General features: G+C 63.8%; 1 protein-coding gene across 1 annotated transcript in view; it reads left to right on the forward strand.

Moving 5' to 3' along the window:
* The window catches only part of CROCC2 (ciliary rootlet coiled-coil, rootletin family member 2), a 70,245-nt gene that overhangs the window by 13,493 nt on the left and 37,330 nt on the right, over positions 1-19,422 (forward strand). Inside the window, exons 3-15 of the mRNA XM_042948720.1 lie at positions 348-496; positions 2,628-2,734; positions 4,103-4,268; positions 8,207-8,310; positions 8,855-9,052; positions 10,519-10,615; positions 10,695-10,784; positions 10,943-11,149; positions 11,468-11,679; positions 13,455-13,637; positions 15,118-15,262; positions 15,682-15,828; positions 16,034-16,234. Of these exons, the coding sequence (XP_042804654.1) occupies positions 348-496; positions 2,628-2,734; positions 4,103-4,268; positions 8,207-8,310; positions 8,855-9,052; positions 10,519-10,615; positions 10,695-10,784; positions 10,943-11,149; positions 11,468-11,679; positions 13,455-13,637; positions 15,118-15,262; positions 15,682-15,828; positions 16,034-16,234 (2,006 nt within the window). The remainder of the gene's footprint in view (positions 1-347; positions 497-2,627; positions 2,735-4,102; positions 4,269-8,206; positions 8,311-8,854; positions 9,053-10,518; positions 10,616-10,694; positions 10,785-10,942; positions 11,150-11,467; positions 11,680-13,454; positions 13,638-15,117; positions 15,263-15,681; positions 15,829-16,033; positions 16,235-19,422) is intronic.

Below are 19,422 nucleotides of genomic sequence, written 5' to 3' on the forward strand. Positions count from 1 at the left end.
CAGCAGTTGTCACTGCTTCACAGGGCGTGGGGGGACCCGCTGTGCAGGCCTCGCCCACACCCTCGCTTGAATTGGCTTGGGGCGGTACTGGGGCCAAAGGCAGGAGGTCAGTAGCACGTCCACCAACAGGAGAGGGAGGAGGGCCTCGAGCACGAAGTCCACGTCCCCCACACCGGGGGTCTCCCGGGTCAGAACTGGGACCCCTGCTGGAAGATGGGGGCAGGCCAGCAGCGAGAGCCCAGTGGCCGGCCCACAGCCCCACCGTGGAGAGACAGTGCGCCGTGGCTGAGCAGGTGGGGGGCCCCGGTCCGGCCCCCCGGGCTGACCCTGGGGCCGCACCTGCGCAGGGCTGCAGGAGCCGCCGGCCGTGTCAGCAGGGGTGCAGGAGGAGAACGAGCGTCTGCAGGAGGAGCTGTCCAGGCTGGGGGAGCTGCTGGCCCAGGCAGACGCAGAGCAGGACGAACTGGCCGGCAGGTACCACGCGGTCAGTGCGCGGGTAAGTGCGTGCGCTAGGCACGTGGCAGACCGGCCTGTGGTGAGGCGGTCACCTGTTGGGACTGGCGGCCAGACCGGTGGGACCATCGTCAAGTCTCGGGACACAGAAGGACAGTTCGTCGGCCATGGACACAAACGGCAGACGGGAAAACAGGCTGGAGGCGGGAGGGCGAGAATAGGAGGGGCGTCCAGGCCCCGCTGCCCCCGAAAGTCCCCCCTAGATCTCACAGCCCGGCTGAGGACATTGACTCGTGCCCTGGCCACCTGGGGGACTTGTGGGGGCAGCCTGGTCAGTCCTGAGCCCTCAGCTCCGGCACCTCACCTTTGGGGTCTGCTGACGAATTGGCCCCAACACTCAGACAGAGCTTCTAGAGAATTGGCTCGCCCCCCCCCCCCCACCTCTACCTTTTCCTGACAGCCGAGGCCAGCACAGACCTCAGAGGACACCTGTGACCCCCTGGGTCCTCCACCTTGGCCCCCTGGGCATCCACAATGCCTGCGGCCACAGCAAGAGACCATTTGGTTGTAAGGTGTGGAGGTGGGGAGGGCCCCCTATTGTGTGGACGGGGAAACCGTGGCGGCTAGGTGAAGAAACTTGCCAGGCCAGACCCTCCTCCCGGTGTCTGCGGCTTCTGAGGCAGGACTGGGCTAGGGATGCTCCGTGTGGGGTGCTCAGAGACCCTGGCATGTCTGGCTCGGCCCCCACCCCTGCAGTTTTCGGAGTCCTCCTTGCCCTACGTGGCGGGATAGATGACCCCACTTTCCAGATGTGGAAACTGAGGCTCAGAGCAGGCCAGAGTTGCCCAGGGCCGTGCTGCCAGTGTTGGAGCTGAGACCTGAACCAGGGTCCCGCCCTTTCTCCAGCACGACCAGTGACCGGTGCCAACTGCCCGAGGGCCCCAGGCTGGCCTCGTGTCCCCCGGGATGCCCGGGGCTGCCAGAAATAGGTGGCATCCGCAGCCCCCAGACTAAACACCTGCTCCCACTGCTGCCCCCACCCCTAGCGAGGCCCTCAGGGCAGGACCACGAGGGCCCTCCTCGCCCCCCGTCAGGGCCAGGAGTACATCAGTGAGCTCGCCTGCCCTCCCTGGCGGTCTGTGGCCTCGGCCCAGTCGTGGGGGTGGGGGGCCTTCCTAGCACAGGGTGGGGAGATGTTGGGAACCAGTGGTGGGAATAGAAGCCAGAAATCCTGCGGACAGATTAGTAAGCCTCATGAGTCAGAACTGAACTCCCAGACCCCGCAGCTCGGCGGACATGTCAGGCTCCCGCGGGCATCTCAGCCTCCCCTTGGGCAGGCGCCAGCAGGGGCCAGGCCCCCCTCCGCGTTACCCCCAAGCAGATGGCGGGGTGGGGTGGGGGTCAGGGTGGCGGTGGCACGGCTTGGTGGGCATCTCCATCCCAGTTGGCATCCCCACAGCCCCTGCCCCGGCCTCTTGGCTCCGCTGGGCTCTCCGGCCCGCCCTCCCTCATCCTACTGGTGGCCTCCAGGCTCTCCCGGCCTTCCCGTAGCTCGGCCCCCCACCAGCCTGCCTGCTCGGCCCGACGGCCCCTCCCCGGACACCCCCAGTGTGCTCTGGGTCAGCACATCTAGGGGCAGCCCCCAGCACCTCCTGTTCCCCTTGGAGCTCTAGGGTCCCCGTGTGCTCGGGCTCCAGCAGGGAGCCAAGAAGGATGCAGACTCTGGGCAGGCCTGGTCCAGCTTAGAGGACTCCCCTCCCCACCAGGCCGCTCAGGGTGGGCGTGGTCCCTGCCACGTGCCGGAGGAGGCACTGGCAACACATTCCAGCACAGGCGGTGGGCACGGCTGGAGGGGCGGGACCCCACACGCACTCTCTCTTAGGGGGCTGACCCCAGGCCTGCTCTGCAATTCAGCCATGCTGCCTGCCCTTTATGAACCGGGCCCCGAGACCCCCTCCTCAGCCAGCCACGGGCCCTGGGCACGTGGTCAGGTGTGAACGCCCGCCCATCGGACCCACTGTGGGGGGGGGGGGGGCCTGAGCTTCAGCAGACCCAGCCGTACCTGGACCCCAACCCCGCTGGGGCCTGAGGGGAGCCCTCTCTGCCACCTGTGGGAGGGCTCGGTGCCACAGCCGCCCTGCCTGCTGGCGAGGTGGGTCACAGTCGCTCTCCAGCTGCAGGCCCGTCTGGAGACCACCGAGGCTCGGCTGCGGAGGTCGGAGCTGGAGCACAGCGCGGACCTGGAGGAGGCCCTGGGCCGTTTGGAGGCCGCTGAGCAGAGGTGAGCCGGGTGGATGCGGCAGCCGGGGCCACAGGGAACTCGGCCATCACCCCCAGAGGCGGCAGACCCCGCTGTGCCTTGGGGCTGTTGGCCAGTCTCTTCCCAGAGTGACTCCAGGTCAAATTTGCCCGTGGGAGGTGGCCACAGGCTTGGGTGGACAGGGCAGGGTGGGCAGAGGGCCGGCCTGCTGTGGGCCTCGGGCGTGGGGTGCAGGCCCCCCAGGTCTGAGGGTCCCCCCGGCCCTGCTCCCCCACGTCTGCCTCCTGCCGGCCCCGACGCCTGCCGAGGCTGCCACTCTGGCGGGTCCCCTGAGCTGACTGTGGCCCGTGGTTGGCACAGCCAGTCCGGGGTCCCTGGGGGTGCTGCCCTCAACCCCAGCCTTCTTCACACTCTGGCCCTGACTCCCAGGCCCCTTAGGTGCCAAGCCACTCTGACGTCATGGTCAGGGGCTCATCCGTTCACTGTCGGCAAGCATGGGTCATGGCCCGGCACCCCCAGGGGTAACCTCAGCCCTCCAGAGGTGGCCCCCGAACCCCCAGGCTCCAGGACACCATCCCTGGAAAGGGAGAACATGTCTCCACACTGCAGGGAGGGCAGCCAGTGGGGCTGAGCCCCTGAGCACGGCTGCGTCTCCAGACCTGGGGGAGGTTAGGACACGTGTGGACTACTTCCCGTTACTTGCTTTGTCCTCGGGGATTCTGGAAAAAGAAGGAAAGTGCTGGGAAGCATTTGGAAAACCAGTTTTCCAAAAACAGTAGGGGGGGGTTGGGGGGGAGGGACGGGGGCGGAGGTGGGAGGTAATAACCCAGGAGGAGGGTGATGCCTGAGTTGCAACGAGGAACAGAGAAGGTCTTTTCTGTGGCCCCGAAGCCTGGCTGGGAGGGCTGGCTCTCGGATACCTGCTCCACCCAGCTCGGCTGCTTTCGTGGAGAAAGGCCTCCACGGTAACAGGGGGGCTGCCGCCTTCGGGGGATGGGGGGGCGTGCCTGACTCCCTCTCTGCATTGCCCTGCCCCTTCCCCCCAGGCCCGTCCCTCAGCTCCCAGCGCTGCCCCTCTGAGCAGTCTGTCTGAGGGCTCCCCTCGGCACGAGGGACGGAGACGGCCGAGGCGGTACGCTTGTGGACGCGGCCAGGAGAGTCCGTGTTGCGGGGGAGGGAGAGCAGGCATCCCAGAGAAGGAGGAGGGGGCCAGGGTGGCACTCAGAAATTGGCCCCAGTTTGGGGAGCCATCGGGGACTCATTGCAGGTGGCCAGTGCCGCTCAGGAGCGGTTGCGGCCTCCGGGCCTGAGCTGGGTCGGCTGGGTCTCAGGGAGCCTTTCTAGAAGCCCCGGGCCGTGGCCGAGCTGCTGTGGTGTCTGCCCGTCCAGGAGCACGGGGCTCTCCCAGGTGAACACCCTTCTGCGGGAACAGCTGGGGCACATGAAGAAGGCCAACGACAGGCTGGCCGAGGAGCTGGCCAGGACGACGGACGGCGTACTCCATCTTCGGAGCCAGCTGGAGCTGAGGGAGGCACGGCGCCGGGCAGAGACACAGGTGCTTTGCCCGCTTCTGCCCGTCGGCAGGGGACACCTGATCTGGTGCTTTGGCTGGCGGTAGGGGTAGGCAGTGGGGACCAGGACAGGGCGAATTGGCTCCCACTGTGGTTCCCCTCCCACCCCTCCCCCGGGGGCAAGGCCGCCGACCTCCTGCCGCACCATGTTCGGCCTTCGGCTGGGCCCCTGCAGTCTACTTTGTGGGGGGCGCTAGGGTAAGGAGACCCTTCCTTGAGAAAAGGCGAGCAGGACCCCAAGAACAGACTTGGAAAGTAGAACAAGGTCACAGGGCCACGTCCTGCCCCATTTTTGAGAGAGGTGGTCTCCGGGGGCCCGACTCCTTGCCGTGTCCGGACTGCAAGGGCGGGGGCCACACCATTGCTCCCAGCCCGTGGCCAGGGCCAGCAGGGCCCCCTGCTGTGACCTTGCCCCCTGTCAGTTTTCTGAATCCCTAAGTCCTTCCGGGGGCTCAGGGCACAGTGCTCCAGGCACAGCCTCAGCCGGTGGTCACCAATGGCAAGACCCCTGGCGGGAGCCGGGGCAGATGCCTGACACGGATGATGCCCCCCCCAGGTCTCCCCACAATAGGCTGGTGAGCACTGAGTGAAAAGAGACCTTCATGTGCTGATGTGTCACTGGACCCCGGCCCTGGAAAGGGGCATGGCCGGGGGCAAGGCAGGCCTCTGTAGCTGCAGCCATCCCTAAAGGGGCGCCGGTGTCCCCACGGCCTTCCCCCTGTCCTCTGCAGGCAGGCACCACTGGCAGGATTCCTCCTCCAGGGAAAGGAGGCCGAGATGGCCCCTGCCGGCCTGGGCCTCAGGCCGACCCTACACAGACATCCCTCCGCAAGCCCCCCAGTCCCTGCACCTCCCACCAGGGAGCAGGTGGGGGGCCCCTGTGCCCAGCCCTCTGTGGCTGCTGTTGCCATCAGAGGCTGGGGGTGCCCCCTGCTGCACAGAAGGGGAGGGCGCCAGGCAGGCCGCCCCAGGCGTAATCAAGGGTGTGTGTCACTCAGAGGGCCACGTCCATCATCACATCACAGGGAGGAGCTAATGGCAGGACCCCACCCCCACCCATGAGGCAGGGGGCGTGTTCGAGGCAGCCCCTCCTCCTCTCGCTGCCGGCTTGTGACCGCTGAGTGGAAACAAGGCCCCTGGGTCTCAAGTTGGGTTTGTCGAGGGTCTTCATCTCCCCCTCCTCCTCGTCCTTGAAAGGACGTCCCGCTGGTCAGCGGGTGTTTTCTCCCAGTGCTTTAAAGACCCTTTGTCTCTGTCTCCTCCCCCGTCGCCGCCCAGCGCTCAGCTCCAGGCGCCTCTGACTCCGTGGGACTCCTCGCACAGGCTATCTGTCCTCTCCCCTGGCTGCTGGAAGATCCCGCTTTGACTTTGCTGCTCTGCAGTTTTTACTAGCGTGTGTCTGTGTGCAGCTTTCTGTTTGTTTATCCTGCCTCGGATTCACCAGGGTTCTGTGTCTTCTGTTATTTTTGGAAAGTAGCGCTTCCCCCTCTGAGCCCTGCCTGTGCTCACGCTCTCTCCTCCCCGACTTGGTGGCTCCGCCCACAGCCATCTGAACCTTCGTGTCTGCTTTCTTTGTGTCACCCTGGCTTATATTCTAGATAATTTCTTCAAATATACCTACTCGGTCAGTAATTTTGTCTTCGGCGTCCAATTTCTGTTAAACCTGCCTGCTTTGCTTAAATCCCAAATACTGTGTTTTTCATCTTTAAGGATTCTGGTTGATTCTTTTCCAAATATCTTACACTTAACTCATGGTCAAGCTCCTGGTTTACTTGCTGATGCAAATTAAATAGTTATGTTCCAAGCTGTGCCTGATGTTCTGACGTCCAAGTTCTTTAAGGTTAGTGCTGTTTCCTTGTGTCTTTGGTGATTTAAAAAAAAATTTCTTAAACCAAAAGCTGCTTATTTTTCTCGCAACTTTGTGAAAGTTCTTCGAAACCTAGAGTGGATGTGGCATCTTCCAGAAAGGATTTCCGTTCACTTCTGACAAGTACCCGGGGCTCTAACAGTCTTTGGACCTGTTAGAATTGAAGCAAATTTTCAACCTGAGTTTTTTTTTAAACCGCCCAGGTTATGTGAATCCAGGTGGCATAAAGGCTGATGTGTGGTTCCAAATCCAGAGGGGAGATTTTTTTCCTTCCTGTCTTACCATTCAGGCTGCTGTCACAGAACACCACAGACCGGGGGTTGGAGAGGGGTGCTATGTTACGCTAACGTTTATCTCTCACGGTTCTGGAAGCAGGAAGGCCACGATCAAGGTGGGAGACTGTTCAGTGTGTGATGCTCCCCAGGTCGGAGATAGCACCTTCTCCCCATAACCACACACGGTGGAGGGGGCGTGGGAGCGCTCTGGGGCCCTTTCATAAGGGCACTAACTCCATCATGAGGACGGAGCCTGAAAGCCCCACCTCCAAATACAGTCCCACCGGGGATTAGGTTTCCGCATAGGACTTGCAGGGGACACAAACATTCTGTGTCCCCTGTGCCTTCTCGCAGTGCCCTGTGGGCAGGGCTGTGAGCACGTGTGAGTGTGGACGTGTGCACCTGTGTGTCCTGCTCAGCCAGCTCCGGCACACCCTCCAGAGAGATCTCACTCACGAGTGTGGGCAGACTCCACCTCTGGATGGGCGCCACGCTTTCCTCTGCATCCCGAGCCCCTGTGGTCAAGGAGGCACGTTCAAGTTGCTCAGTTTGGCAAGAGGCTGGCTGCCGATGTTCCTCTCAAGTTCCTGACCTCGCCGGTTTCTGGCCTCAGTGCTCCCTAGCGTGTGGGTCAGGGGTCCCTGCCCGAGTGCTCCCTACCACGAGGGCCAGCCCAGCCTGCACTCAGGGAGCTGCGAAGCCTGGAATCTGATGTAGCTAATCGCTGTTATTGGACAGGCCCGTCCAGGCATCCGGTACTGCAAGGCATGTCTGATCCCTGCTCTTTGCTGATCACAATGGGGTTTGGGAGGTGCAGTGCAAGTGCACAGAGGACCCCGGCCCCAGGCACGAAGGGGCTTTCCCTACAGAAGGCATACAGGGCTTGGGTGGGGGGGACCTCAGATGTGGGGTCAGGACAGGGGTTGCAGCAGAGGCTCTGTGAAGGTTGGAGAGTGTGTGGGTCCTGAGAGCTGGGAAAGGTGAGGTCACTCTGTGTCAGGAAGCAGCCAGGCTGCACTGTGACAGGCAGGGGACAGAGGAGTGTGGGAAAGCACTGGGCATGCGGTGAGCCCTCTGGGGGTCCCGGAAGTCAGCACTCAGGACGCAGCCCAGGGACCAGGGACAGGGAAGGTGGCATGGAGACTCAGGACGCCGGGGCTTCAGCTCAGTTCTCTGAAAGGCTGGTGCCACTGGCCACACATGGCTCTGTCCGGTTCCCGCTTCCACTCTCCCCTCTTCCCCCGCCCCCCCGCAGTCCTGCTGTAGCCTCCTGCTCCGCCATTACTCCCCATTCACTCTGCCCCGTCTTAGCGGGCGGCTTCCCCACTGTCTCGCCATGCGCTCTGAGTGGTAGAGGCTTCTGTGTCCCTGGACGTGTTGGGGACCCCCGAGAGGGACAGCTGCTGTCCTGGTGCTGGAGGAAGGGGGGAAACCTGGCCTCCCCGCCCCCCTCATGCTGGGAGTGGGGTGGCTGCTGAGGGTCGCCAAGTACCTCCCACCCCGGCGGGGAGACCAGGCTGGGTGAGTCCCAGGTCGGGGCAGGAGCTGGATGCGACCCCCTCCCCAGGTCCGCGAGGTGGGGGAGTGAGCACTGCCCCCTGGAGCAGGGGATCTGCACCTTTTGGGAAGACGAGCCCCTGGGAAAGGGGGCTGCAGAGCCACAGGTGATATGGGTGTGCTCCCCACAGAGGATCCGGGAGAGGCGGTGTGGAGAGGCCGGTGGGGTTGCAGGCTGCACTCGCCTCGCACGCCTGAGCAGACTCAGGCCTCTTGCTCGCAGATCCGGCGCACACGCTCGGGGGGGTCCCAGGACTTCCTCCTCCTGTGGAGACAGGTCACCGCACTCCACGTACAGCTGGCCGAGCTGCGCACAACCGCAGAGAGGTAACGCCATAGGGTCCACCGGGCGGTGGGGGAGATGGGGCGTCCGGACCTGTCTGGACCTCGCACTGGCCCCACAGGTGCGGTGAACAGGCAGGAGGGGCGGGTGGCGGGGGGAGAAGCAAGAATGGACAGACCAAGATGGACAAGGGTGCAGGGGAGAGAGGACAGCGGGGCAGGCCAACGGGGGGGCCGCCGCAGAGGGGGGAGCTTCAGGGGCCCTGGGATCCCTCCGGCACCTCACACAGGTCTGACCTGGGAGCCTCGAGGTACAAGTCAGCACCCCCATTCGCACAGGGGGAGGCTGAGGGTCAGAGGGCCGGCGTCCTGATGGAGGCAGACAGCCCGCCCGGTCTGGCCTGGCCCAGCCCCCGCTCGCCGTCCCTGGCTGTGACGAGGGGACAGTGCACACCTGGTGGTGGGGGCTTCTCCTGAGGATGGCCGGGGAGGGGGCTGCCGTGGTAGAGGGCGGGCCGATGTGACCGGATCCTGCCCTCCCCCCGGACGGTCCCGAGGCTCAGCAGGGGGTGCTGCTCTGGTCTCCCAGGGCTCTCACCGACATGCGCGCGGAGATGGCCAGGACAGCCGGGCGCCTGCAAACGGCCTGCCTGGCCCTGGGCTCCAGGCTGCGGCTGGCGGCCAGCAGTGCGGCGGGCGCCCTGGAGCAGCGGCTGCGGGACCAGGTGCGGGAGACGCTGCAGCTGCAGGGCCGCTGGGACGCAGAGAAGGTGGCGCTCCAGGCCAGGTGGGTGCTGGGGGCCCGAGGGTGGACGGAGGCGGGGGAAGGGCCACCCCGCCCTGTCCTGTCTCCCGGGCGGCTGCCGGTTCTGAGACTCAGGCCCGTGGCCCGTGCACAGCTTTGCCTCCTGATCTGCACCCAGCATCCTGCTTCTCCCACCCTGCTGGCAGCCCAGGGACGGTCCCCAGGTCACTGGGCTCACGCGACCCTAACCCACCCCCCTGAGGCCAAGGTACAGCTCCTGACATCCGAGGGCTTCCGTGAACACTGCAGCGGGCATGTCTCTGCTGTTCCCAGAAGGGAAACTTTTAGGCCTAAGAGCACCTTCCTGCAAAGGGGGGACGCCTGCTTTGAGACAGACCATTTAAGAAGCTGAGGCAGGTGGAGGTGGAGTCTGTGAGTAAGCACAGAAGGTTCTGGACACAGAACCCACGTCTGCAGCTCAGAAATCTCTTGAGAGCAGCTTCAGCAGGAAATGGGGGGACAGCTCCCTGGGGAGGCCTCACCTACCGGCCCCAGGGCACAGTTCCACAGAACCGAGGGGTCTGGGGCTCCCTTGGCCACAAACACCTGCCAGGCTGAGGGGAAGAAAGCTGTCCCGCCCTCAGGGGGTGAGTTGAGTGAAACGAACCCTAACTAGCCCCAAAGGAGCATGATTGCAGGGCCCGGGGGTGCCAGATGGCCCAGCTCAGCCTGCAGGGGCAGCTCTGCCGGGCCTGAGTGGAACACCCCAGGACTACAGGAAGGGAGACCCCGGGGCCACAGGAAGGGAGACCCCGGGGCCAAGGAAGTGAGAGCCAGGGGCCACAGGAAGGGAGACCCCGGGGCCAAGGAAGTGAGAGCCAGGGGCCACAGGGAGACCCCGGGGCCACAGGAAGGGAGACCCGGGGCCACAGGAAGGGAGACCCCGGGGCCACAGGAAGTGAGAGCCACAGGCCACAGGAAGGGAGACCCCAGGGCCACAGGAAAGGAGAGCCGGGGGCCACAGAGGGGACACCCAGGGGCCACAGAGGGGAGACCCAGGTCTTTGAGAAGAAGGTGGCTCCCGGGCAGGAAGGGACAGTAACGTCACCTGCTGTTAGACTTACAGCACTGGACGTGATCCAGGCAGAGGAAGCCGCTGGGCCAAGGGCCCAGAAGTGGCTGCTTGCATCTGTTGTCCCCTATGGACAGGACAAGGCCTCAGGAAGCCACTGGCCATGAAGCTGGAGGGCAGAGTCAGGGTCAGGGTGAGGGTCTTGAATGCTGAACTCTCATTCTGCACTTGGCTCCAGAGACAGTGGGGGCCACCGAAGGCTCTAGAGCAGAAGAGAAGCGTCTGATCAGACAAGGGACTAAGGCCCACTCAGACAGAGGCGGCCACAGCACAGGAGGGATCTGGACACCGCCTGGACATCTTCGGGGCCCACGTATGCTCTGGGCTTTGTTCTCTGCTCTGACAACCCCTCCCCCAACGCCCGACTTTTCTCCAGACTCTCTGAGCAGACGCTGCTGGTGGAGAAGCTCACAGAACAAAACTCGGAGAAGGAGAGAACCATCTCTTCCCTCAAAATGGATGTCCAGAAACTGGTGCGTGGGGCTGAGAAGAGGCAGGTGCAGGGCGGGGGTCCACCTGCCGGCCCCGCTGAGGAGTCTGCTCCGGCCGCAGGAGTCCCGGCGCAGCGGAGGCCAGCGGGCAGCGGACACTTTGGAGGACCAAGTTGAAGCCCTACAGCGTGTCTTGAAGAGCATCACAGAGGTGCTGGCCCATCTTGGTCCTTCCCGCGGTAAAGCAGAGCATGAACCGTAGGATCCCGATGGTCCCAGCTGAGCCCTGACGTCGTGATCTGGAAGGTCCCCATGTGGCCACAGCCCTGAGCTCTCTCCCCTCCGTCCCTTCCTCTCTGAACCCTGAAGGTGGCCCAGGAAGACGCAGGGTGCCCGGAGCGGGCGTGCAGCGGCGGTCCCGAAGCTCAGGAGGCACAGGGCCAAGTGCGGAGGCCCGGGAGCTCTGCGTCCCCCCAGCGCGGGGTGTCCCCACTGCGGGCCCACGCCCTGGACGCCCTGCACCCCGCACCGCAGGCTGTGCACGCGGCTCTCGAGAGGTGGCGGCTGCTAGAGCAGGTGGGCGGCCTCAGTCCACAGGGGCCCCGGAGGCGAAGCAGTGGCCTGGTCTCCACCAGGGGCAGCTTTGAAACCCAGGCCGGAAGTGCCATTACAGGGCCTGCTGGTGGCTCGCCCTGGGGCCACAGGAAGGGGGACCTGGGTGCCCCAGACGGGAGCCGGGGGTCTGTGAGAGGAAGGGTCTCCGCGTGGCCTGCCCCCAAGCCCTACAGTCCCAGGGAGGGGGTCCCCATCTTAAGTGCATCTTTTCTGGGGGAGTCTGTGGTCAAGGCCTACGCAGGCCAGAGTGACTCACGCCGCACCCCGTCCTCGGGGCAGGAGCTGCGCCTGCAGCTGGGGTCCTCCCAGGCGGAGGCAGCCAGGCTCCGGGAGCAGCTGTCGGAGGCCCAGCGGGAGCTGCAGGCCGCAAGGAGGCTCCTACAGGAGCGGGCGCAGGAGCAGGTGCGGGAGCCCGAGGACCTCCTGCGCGAGCTGGAGGCGCAGAGCCGCGAGGCACAGCGCTGCAGGGCGTCCAGCGAGCTCTTGCAAAGGTGACCGGAGGGCTGAGCAGGGCGGGCCGGGCAGTGCCAGCCTGGGGGGCCTTCCCCCATAAGGCCTGCCCACAGGCCACAAAGAGGGTCCCATCCCCAGGACAGAAACTGCTCCTGGCAAGGCCACCTCCCTTGGCCTGGCCTTGTCCCCGCAGCCCTGGGCCTGCTCTGAGTCCCCTTCCCCTCGTCTGGGGCCGTCTGGGCCCTGCCGCTGCCCAGGACGCAGCTTCCCGAAGCCCAGGCTGAGCGTGTGCCCTGCCCGTGCTGCTGCATCCCCAAAGTGCAGCCTGGCTCCACTTCCACGCGCTCTGCCACCTCCCGTTCCCCCCTGGCCCGCGGGACTCCTGCCAGGGGTCCCACCCATCCTTCAGAAATGGTCCCTACATCCCTGACCCCCTTCTCTCCGCATCGTTGGGGTGGTCTAAGGGCCCCCCTGGCGTGTCCTGTGGATCCGGTGGCCTATGGTGCGGTTGGCTGCGAGGCTTTCTGGATGCTTCCGGGCACATCTTACTGCCCTGGGGTTGGTGGGAGTGGGGAGGCGTGGGACAGGAATCCCTCGGGGCCTCATAGTCCTGAGTGAGGGGCTAGATGGGGCTTCCCAAATCCACACTCTGCGTGAGCTGGGCTGTGGGAGGCCAGCAGGCTCCGGCTGGAGGAGCTGGGGGGCTTCCAAAGGAGCAGGACAGGGAGCAGGTAAGGCTGCTTCCACTCTTCACCCCTGGGGGAGCGGGACACCTCCCCGGGGAGGCCCCTTCTCTGTGCGGCCTGACTGCCCTCAGTGCTGGGACAGGAGGTCTGAGGAAAACAGAGCCCCAGCCTTCCTCCAGAGGCACCCAGGGAAAGACCACCAGAGGAGCTGGCCTGGCGGGGGCATGGCACCACAGGGGGCTGTGGAGGGCTCCCTGGAGGGTGGACGCCTTCCCAGGGGCAGACGGGAGCAGAGGTGGGGAGAGCGGAACCACGCGAGGAGGGTGAGGTTGATGTGGGCCATCAATCCAAGGAGCAGAGCGCTGTGGGGCCCTGGGGGCATTTAGCAGGGGCACAGCCTTCTAAACCCATGGCTTGAAAGGGCTGGTCTGGCTGCTGGGGGCCAAGCTGCAGCATCCGGGGACAGGTGGGCAGGCCAGGGTGGGGCCCCCTGTGTAGGGAGGAGGAGGGGCCAGATCCAAGGGGCACTCGGGAAATGGAAGCTTCAGGGGCCAGGGCCCGAGGGGGAGCAGCTAAGATTCAGATTCCCGGATGATGGGTGGCAGCGGAGAGGGCTCAGGGATGGGTCAGCCAGCGAGCACAGCTTTGCACAGGTGTTAGATCTCAAGGGCCGGGGGCCCCCGTCAGGGCGAGGTGAACAGGACCAGCCGATGTGGAATTTGGGGAGATACCAGGCAGAGGAGGGGTCCCTTCCTTCCAGCTGAGTTCTGCAAGGACTAGCTGAGCTTGGACCGTGGTGGCTGAGGGCTGAGCACAGGACGTACCAGGCAGCGAGACCCCTGATTGCTTTCGGGCCCGCACAACCTCCAGGAGGGGAGAGGCCCACCAGGGGCCACCCCAGCATGGCAGGCTGGCTGGGGCTGGAGGCGCTTGGGTCTCTCTCGCTCCCCACCTCACTTCCCCAGGCTGCTGCCCTGAGCGGCCCCCGGGGTCAGGTGCCCACCTTGCCCTGTCCGTGCTCCTGGCACCCGGCCAAGGCTTGACTATGCCCAGTGAGGGTCCCTCGGCTCCCCTTCCCTGGACCCATGTCCTGGGGCTGCCCCAACCTCTGCCTCCCCTGCTCCCAGAGAGAAAAGGGCTCTGGAAACGGCGGTGGAGGAGATGCGAGGGAAGGCGGCCTGTGCAGACGCAGAGAAGCAGAGGCTGGAAGCCGAGAACACGGAGCTGCACAGGAGCCTCCTGCTGTGGGCGGAACAGAAGGAAGAGCTGGTGCAGCAGGGCGAGCGGGGCCGCCGGGAGCTGGAGACCAGGTGGGCGGGGCCGCGGGGAGCTGGAGACCGGGTGGGCGGGGCCGCGGGGAGCTGGGGACCGGGTGGGCGGGGCCGCGGGGAGCTGGAGACCGGGTGGGCGGGGCCGCGGGGAGCTGGGGACCGGGTGGGCGGGGCCGCGGGGAGCTGGAGACCGGGTGGGCGGGGCCGCGGGGAGCTGGGGACCGGGTGGGCGGGGCCGCGGGGAGCTGGGGACCGGGTGGGCGGGGCCGCGGGGAGCTGGGGACCGGGCGGGCGGGGCCGCGGGGAGCTGGAGACCGGGCGGGCGGGGCCGCGGGGAGCTGGGGACCGGGTGGGCGGGGCCGCGGGGAGCTGGGGACCGGGTGGGCGGGGCCGCGGGGAGCTGGGGACCGGGTGGGCGGGGCCGCGGGGAGCTGGGGACCGGGTGGGCGGGGTCGCGGGGAGCTGGGGACCGGGTGGGCGGGGCCGCGGGGAGCTGGGGACCGGGTGGGCGGGGCCGCGGGGAGCTGGGGACCGGGTGGGCGGGGCCGCGGGGAGCTGGGGACCGGGTGGGCGGGGCCGCGGGGAGCTGGGGACCGGGTGGGCGGGGCCGCGGGGAGCTGGGGACCGGGCGGGCGGGGCCGCGGGGAGCTGGAGACCGGGCGGGCGGGGCCGCGGGGAGCTGGAGACCGGGTGGGCGGGGCCGCGGGGAGCTGGGGACCGGGTGGGCGGGGCCGCGGGGAGCTGGGGACCGGGTGGGCGGGGCCGCGGGGAGCTGGAGACCGGGTGGGCGGGGCCGCGGGGAGCTGGGGACCGGGTGGGCGGGGCCGCGGGGAGCTGGAGACCGGGTGGGCGGGGCCGCGGGGAGCTGGGGACCGGGTGGGCGGGGCCGCGGGGAGCTGGGGACCGGGTGGGCGGGGCCGCGGGGAGCTGGGGACCGGGTGGGCGGGGCCGCGGGGAGCTGGAGACCGGGTGGGCGGGGCCGCGGGGAGCTGGGGACCGGGTGGGCGGGGCCGCGGGGAGCTGGGGACCAGGTGGGCTGGGGCGGGTGAGGGGGGGCGCATCACGCCCCTCAGCCTCAGTGTCCCCCACCACCAACAGGGCCACCCCTTTCCCAGGCTCATCTACAGGAGAGGGGGTGCCTGATGGGGCAGCAGGGGCAAAGTGTTCTCCAGACTCCTCCAGGCTGGGCCATCACCCCACACCCACACACCTGCCCCGACGTCCTGCCCCAGGCGCACTCCCCACCCCTCGGGGGCAGATCTACCACCCTGGGCCCGGCAGAGATGGGCGCCATGAGCCGTGCGTGCACACCCACACACACTCCTCACCCTGGGTGTCAGGGTATGGACCAAGAACACCACCACACCCCCAGCCCTGAAGCAGGACCCACGAACCCCCTGGCCCTGCAGGGGCTCCTGGACTGCGAGGGAGCTGCAGGTCATCACCCCGCCCATTGTGCCCCCTCCATCTTGCCCTGAAGTGACCTCACACTCTCTGCCCTCTGGTTTCCGGACCTCAGTCAAGGGCGCCTGGAGCAGCTGGAGGAGAAGGTCTCAGGGCTCAAGAAGGAGCTGGTGTCTGCCCAGGAGGCGCTGAACTCGGCCCGGCTGCAGAGGGACGTTCTGGAGAGCGAGAGGGAGGGTCTGCACAGAGCCCTGGCCCGGGTACACTTCCATGCCTGGCCCTCTGCCACCATCCGCTGGGGCCCACCTCCCCCCACTCACTTGTCTCCTCCCGCTCCTGCGCCCTCAGTCCATCCCCAGAGTTCCCAAAGCCACCCGGGGTGGGGGTGGGGGGGCCCCTGGGCCTCCAGGCAGTGGGCACCGGCCTACCCTCCCTGACCCCTAGCCACACCCGCCTCTCTGTGCCCTCTCCCTTGGTCACCCTGCCACCTCTCCTGGATGCAGCCTGACTACCCAGGGGCCCATCGCGTGTCTCAGAGGCCCCCCCACCCTGCCCCACCCAGAGCTTCGGCTCGCACGTCTCCCTCCGCAACGCGGGGCTCGCTCCCTCCCCAGCACCGACAGCTCTGACGTCGTCGGGGTGACAGCCGCCCCCCCCCCCCCCCCCCCCCCCGCCCTAGGCCGAGTCCAGCAACACCGACCTGGAGGTGCTGGTGACCCGGCTGAAGTCGGAGGGTGTGGAGCAAAGGGACTCCCTGGCCAAGATGGCTGCCCTGACGGAGGGGCTGGCTCGGGACAAAGGCGCCCTGGGCCACCAGGTCCTGCAGGTGAGGCGAGGGGCCCGGGCTGGCCGTGTGGCTGAGCCCAGGTCCCCCTGGCGACCCCGCGTCTCCACTCCTCCGTTCCTGCGCGGAGAGCGGGTGTGGGGGAGAGGCCCAGGGGCACAGCGGTGCCTGGCAGGCCCGCGGGACTGAGGGTGCGCGTGGCGCACGGGCCTGGACGCGGACCCCTGCCTGTCCCCACCCGCGGCAGCTGGAGCAGGAGCGGGAGCAGCTGCGGGAGCGGCAGAAGGCTCTGGAGCAGGAGCGGGCGGGTGCCCTGGAGCGGCTGGCGCGGGCGCAGCAGCGGCTGGGGCCGGTGCGGCAGGCCTGCGGGCGCCTGGAGGAGCGGCTGCGGGGGCGGGAGGCGGCCTTCGAGCGCCAGAGGGCCCGGCTGCAGGAGCAGGTGGGCCAGGTGAGGCGTCCGCGGGGCTGCCCCTGCCCCCCTGGGGTGTGGAGGGTCACGGGGCCCCTTCAGAAGTCCGGCGGGCTCGGGGCACCAGGGACTTCCGGCTGCAGAGCTAACAGACTTGGCTAGACTCGAAGCCGGCGTCGAAGAGGGCTCCCCGGAGGTGGTGGCAGCGGTGGCGGAAGTGGGGGGGGAGGGGGGTTGGTAGAGGGTAGAGACGGCGGGGGGTGGGGGGGGGAGGGGAGCTGCAGAGGACGCTTACATAGGGCCTGCCCCTGGCCCCTGGTTTCCACACGCTTGGGGGTCAAGGGCTTCACGGCTTCCCTCTTTGTGTCGTTTCTCTCCTCCCGGACCACGTCCCCACTTGCCGTGGGCTCGTTCACCGACGCGGCATTCTCGGACCTTCTGTGGACGCCAGGCTCTGGCCCAGCACGGGTTCCGGGGGAGCGCCACTGAGCGGGGTTGCTTTCTTCTAGTCCCAGGTGTTGCCCCGCGTGGAGCCCTGTGCTGGCAGCCTTGTGGCCCCCCCCGGCATTCAGACCGCATGTCCCCTGCCTCCTCTGGGACTCGGCTCAGCCTCCCTCAGTGTCTCAGGCTCTGTCCCATCTCTTCCGGTGGGTCGCCGGCTCCCCCTTCTTTCACTGAAGTGTGATTTACACTCGGGGAGCCAGTGCACGGTTCAGCGAGTTGTGACGGTTGTGTGCATCGTGTAGCAAGCACCCAGGAGACGTGGACGGTCTCCCCTGGCCCTGGGGTCAGCACCGTCCCAGGCAGCCTCTGCTCTGACGTGCCCCCCCCCACCCCCCGCAGCCTCCCGCACTGGCTTCACCTGTGGCAGAACCGTAGGTTTTGTGTCCACCTTCTCTCTGGAGGGGATGTCTTTGCAAGTTCTGACATTGTTAGGTGTATCAAGCGGGGGTGGGGGGGGGCGCTGACGACACAGTAATATTCCGTTGTACAAATAAACCACATTCACTCACCCATTTACTTGCTGCTGGACATTTGGGTTGTTTCCAGTTTGGGGCTGTAATGGACAAGACTGCTGTGAACATTGGTGCACAAGTTATGTGCATATTTGGGAGTGAAACTGTCCGGTGCTAGGTGTGCGTTGAACTTAATAAGAAACTGCTGAACAACTTCCAAAGCGATTGTATTACTTTATTCTACTGCCAGCAGCACAGCGTGGGGGGGACGAGGGGGTTCCAGGTGCTCCTCAGACTTGTCAACGTTTGGCATCATCAGTTTTTGCTTTTTAGCTGTTCTGTGTGTGTGAAGCTAGGTACCGTTGTGGTTTTAATTCTCATTTCCTGGATAACAAATGATGTTGAGCACATTTGCATATGCTTATTGGAAACTCGTATACCTTATTTTGTCAAGTGTCTGTTCGAGTCTTTTGCCCATTTTTTAGTGTGTGTGTGTGTGTTTGTGTGTGTTTTGGCTCCGGACGTATAGGAAGTCTTCATATATCCTGAACACGAGTACTCTGTCAGATGGATGTACTTAGAAGAGTTTGCTCAAGTTCATGACTTGCCTATGCATTTTCTTAGTGCTGTTTTTGATGGACAGAAAATTTTAACTTTGGCGAAATCCAACTTGCCAAGTTTTAAAAAAATGTATGGCTAGTATTTTCTAGGTGCTGCTGGGACATTTCTGTGTAGGACAAGGAGAAGAAAAGACCCTCCAGTGTTTTCACCTGGTTCTTACATGTAGGTCTGTGATCACTTCATGTTGATTTTTCCGTATGGCAGTGGCTCTAAAAGTGTGTTCCCTAGACCAGCGGCATCAGCATCACCCGGGAACTAGATAGAAATGCAGATTCTTAAAATTCCCCACTCAGAACCTACTGAATCAGTCAGTTAAGTGTCCAACTTCAGCTCAGGTCACGATCTCACAGTTTGTGAGTTCAGGCCCCACATCGGGCTCTGTGCTGACCGCTCAGAGCCTGGAGCCTGCTTCAGATGCTGTTTCCTTTTCTCTCTGCCTCTTCCCTCCTCAAGCTCTGTCTCTCTCTCTCAAAAATAAATAAACATTAAAAAAAAATTTTAAAAACCCCAACCGAATCAGAAACTCCAGGATGGGTGGCAGAAATCTGGATTTTCAGAAACCCTCCAGGTGATTCTGATGCATACAAAAGTGTGAGGACCGCAGGTATGTCGTGTGAAGTAGGCATTGAAGTCTGTTATTTTTCAGATGAATATCCAATTGTTCCAGCACCAGTTTTTACAGACTGTCCTTTCTCCCTTGAACTACCTGAGTAATTACCTGACTTGTTGAAAGTAAATCGATCATATATATGTGTGTATGTGCACAGATCAGCTTGTCGATCGGTACAAATCAATCTGTTCCTTCTTTCCCCAAAACCACACTGTCTTGGTTACTGTAGCTTTTCGGTAAGTCTTGAAATTAAGTAGTGTGACTCCCCAGTCTTATTCTTCCTTTTCAAATGGTTTTCACTGCTCTAATTTTTTTTACATATCCATACATTTCAGAATCAGCTTGTGAATTTTTGTCCCCCGCAAAACCCTCCTAGGTCCTTGATTGGGATTGTGTTGACTCCATAGGTCAGTTTTAGAAGACTGGACACCTTCACGACATTGAGGTGTCCATCCAAGAAAACGTGGAATATCTCTCTTTCTTTACTTAGTTCCCTCAGCTGTGTTTTGTGCTCAGTGTAGGGGTCTTGCACACATTTGATTACATTAATTCTTGAGCTTGATATTGTGAATTGCCTTGTTGTTTTAATTTTATTTTCCTGGTGTTCATTACTAGTGTATGGGATACAGTCTCATCTAGGAACTTTAAGTCATGCGACCTTGACAAAGTCACTCATGAGTGCCAGGCTTTTACATGCTCATAATCATGGCATTTGTGGATAGCCAAAAAAAGAATAGTTTTACTTTCTTTCTGATCTTGGTGACTTTTATTTCTTTTTCTCTGGATGCACTGACTAAAGAGCCACAGCACAAAGTTGAAAAGAAACGGTGAGAGTGGCCATGTTTTCACCGATCCCAGTCATGGTGAAGGAATTCAGTCTTTCACCGTCATGGATGATGTTCTCTGTAGGCTTTTCACGGATCCCCCTTAATACACTAAGGATGTTCCCTTTCATTTCTAGTGTGATGACAGGATTGCTTTTTTAATCTTAGATGAGTTTTGAATTTTTTTAACATCTTTTAAAAAATACTTATTCATTT

The sequence above is a fragment of the Panthera leo genome, chromosome C1 (assembly GCF_018350215.1).
Source record: "Panthera leo isolate Ple1 chromosome C1, P.leo_Ple1_pat1.1, whole genome shotgun sequence".
In the NCBI taxonomy this organism is placed as follows: domain Eukaryota; kingdom Metazoa; phylum Chordata; class Mammalia; order Carnivora; family Felidae; genus Panthera; species Panthera leo.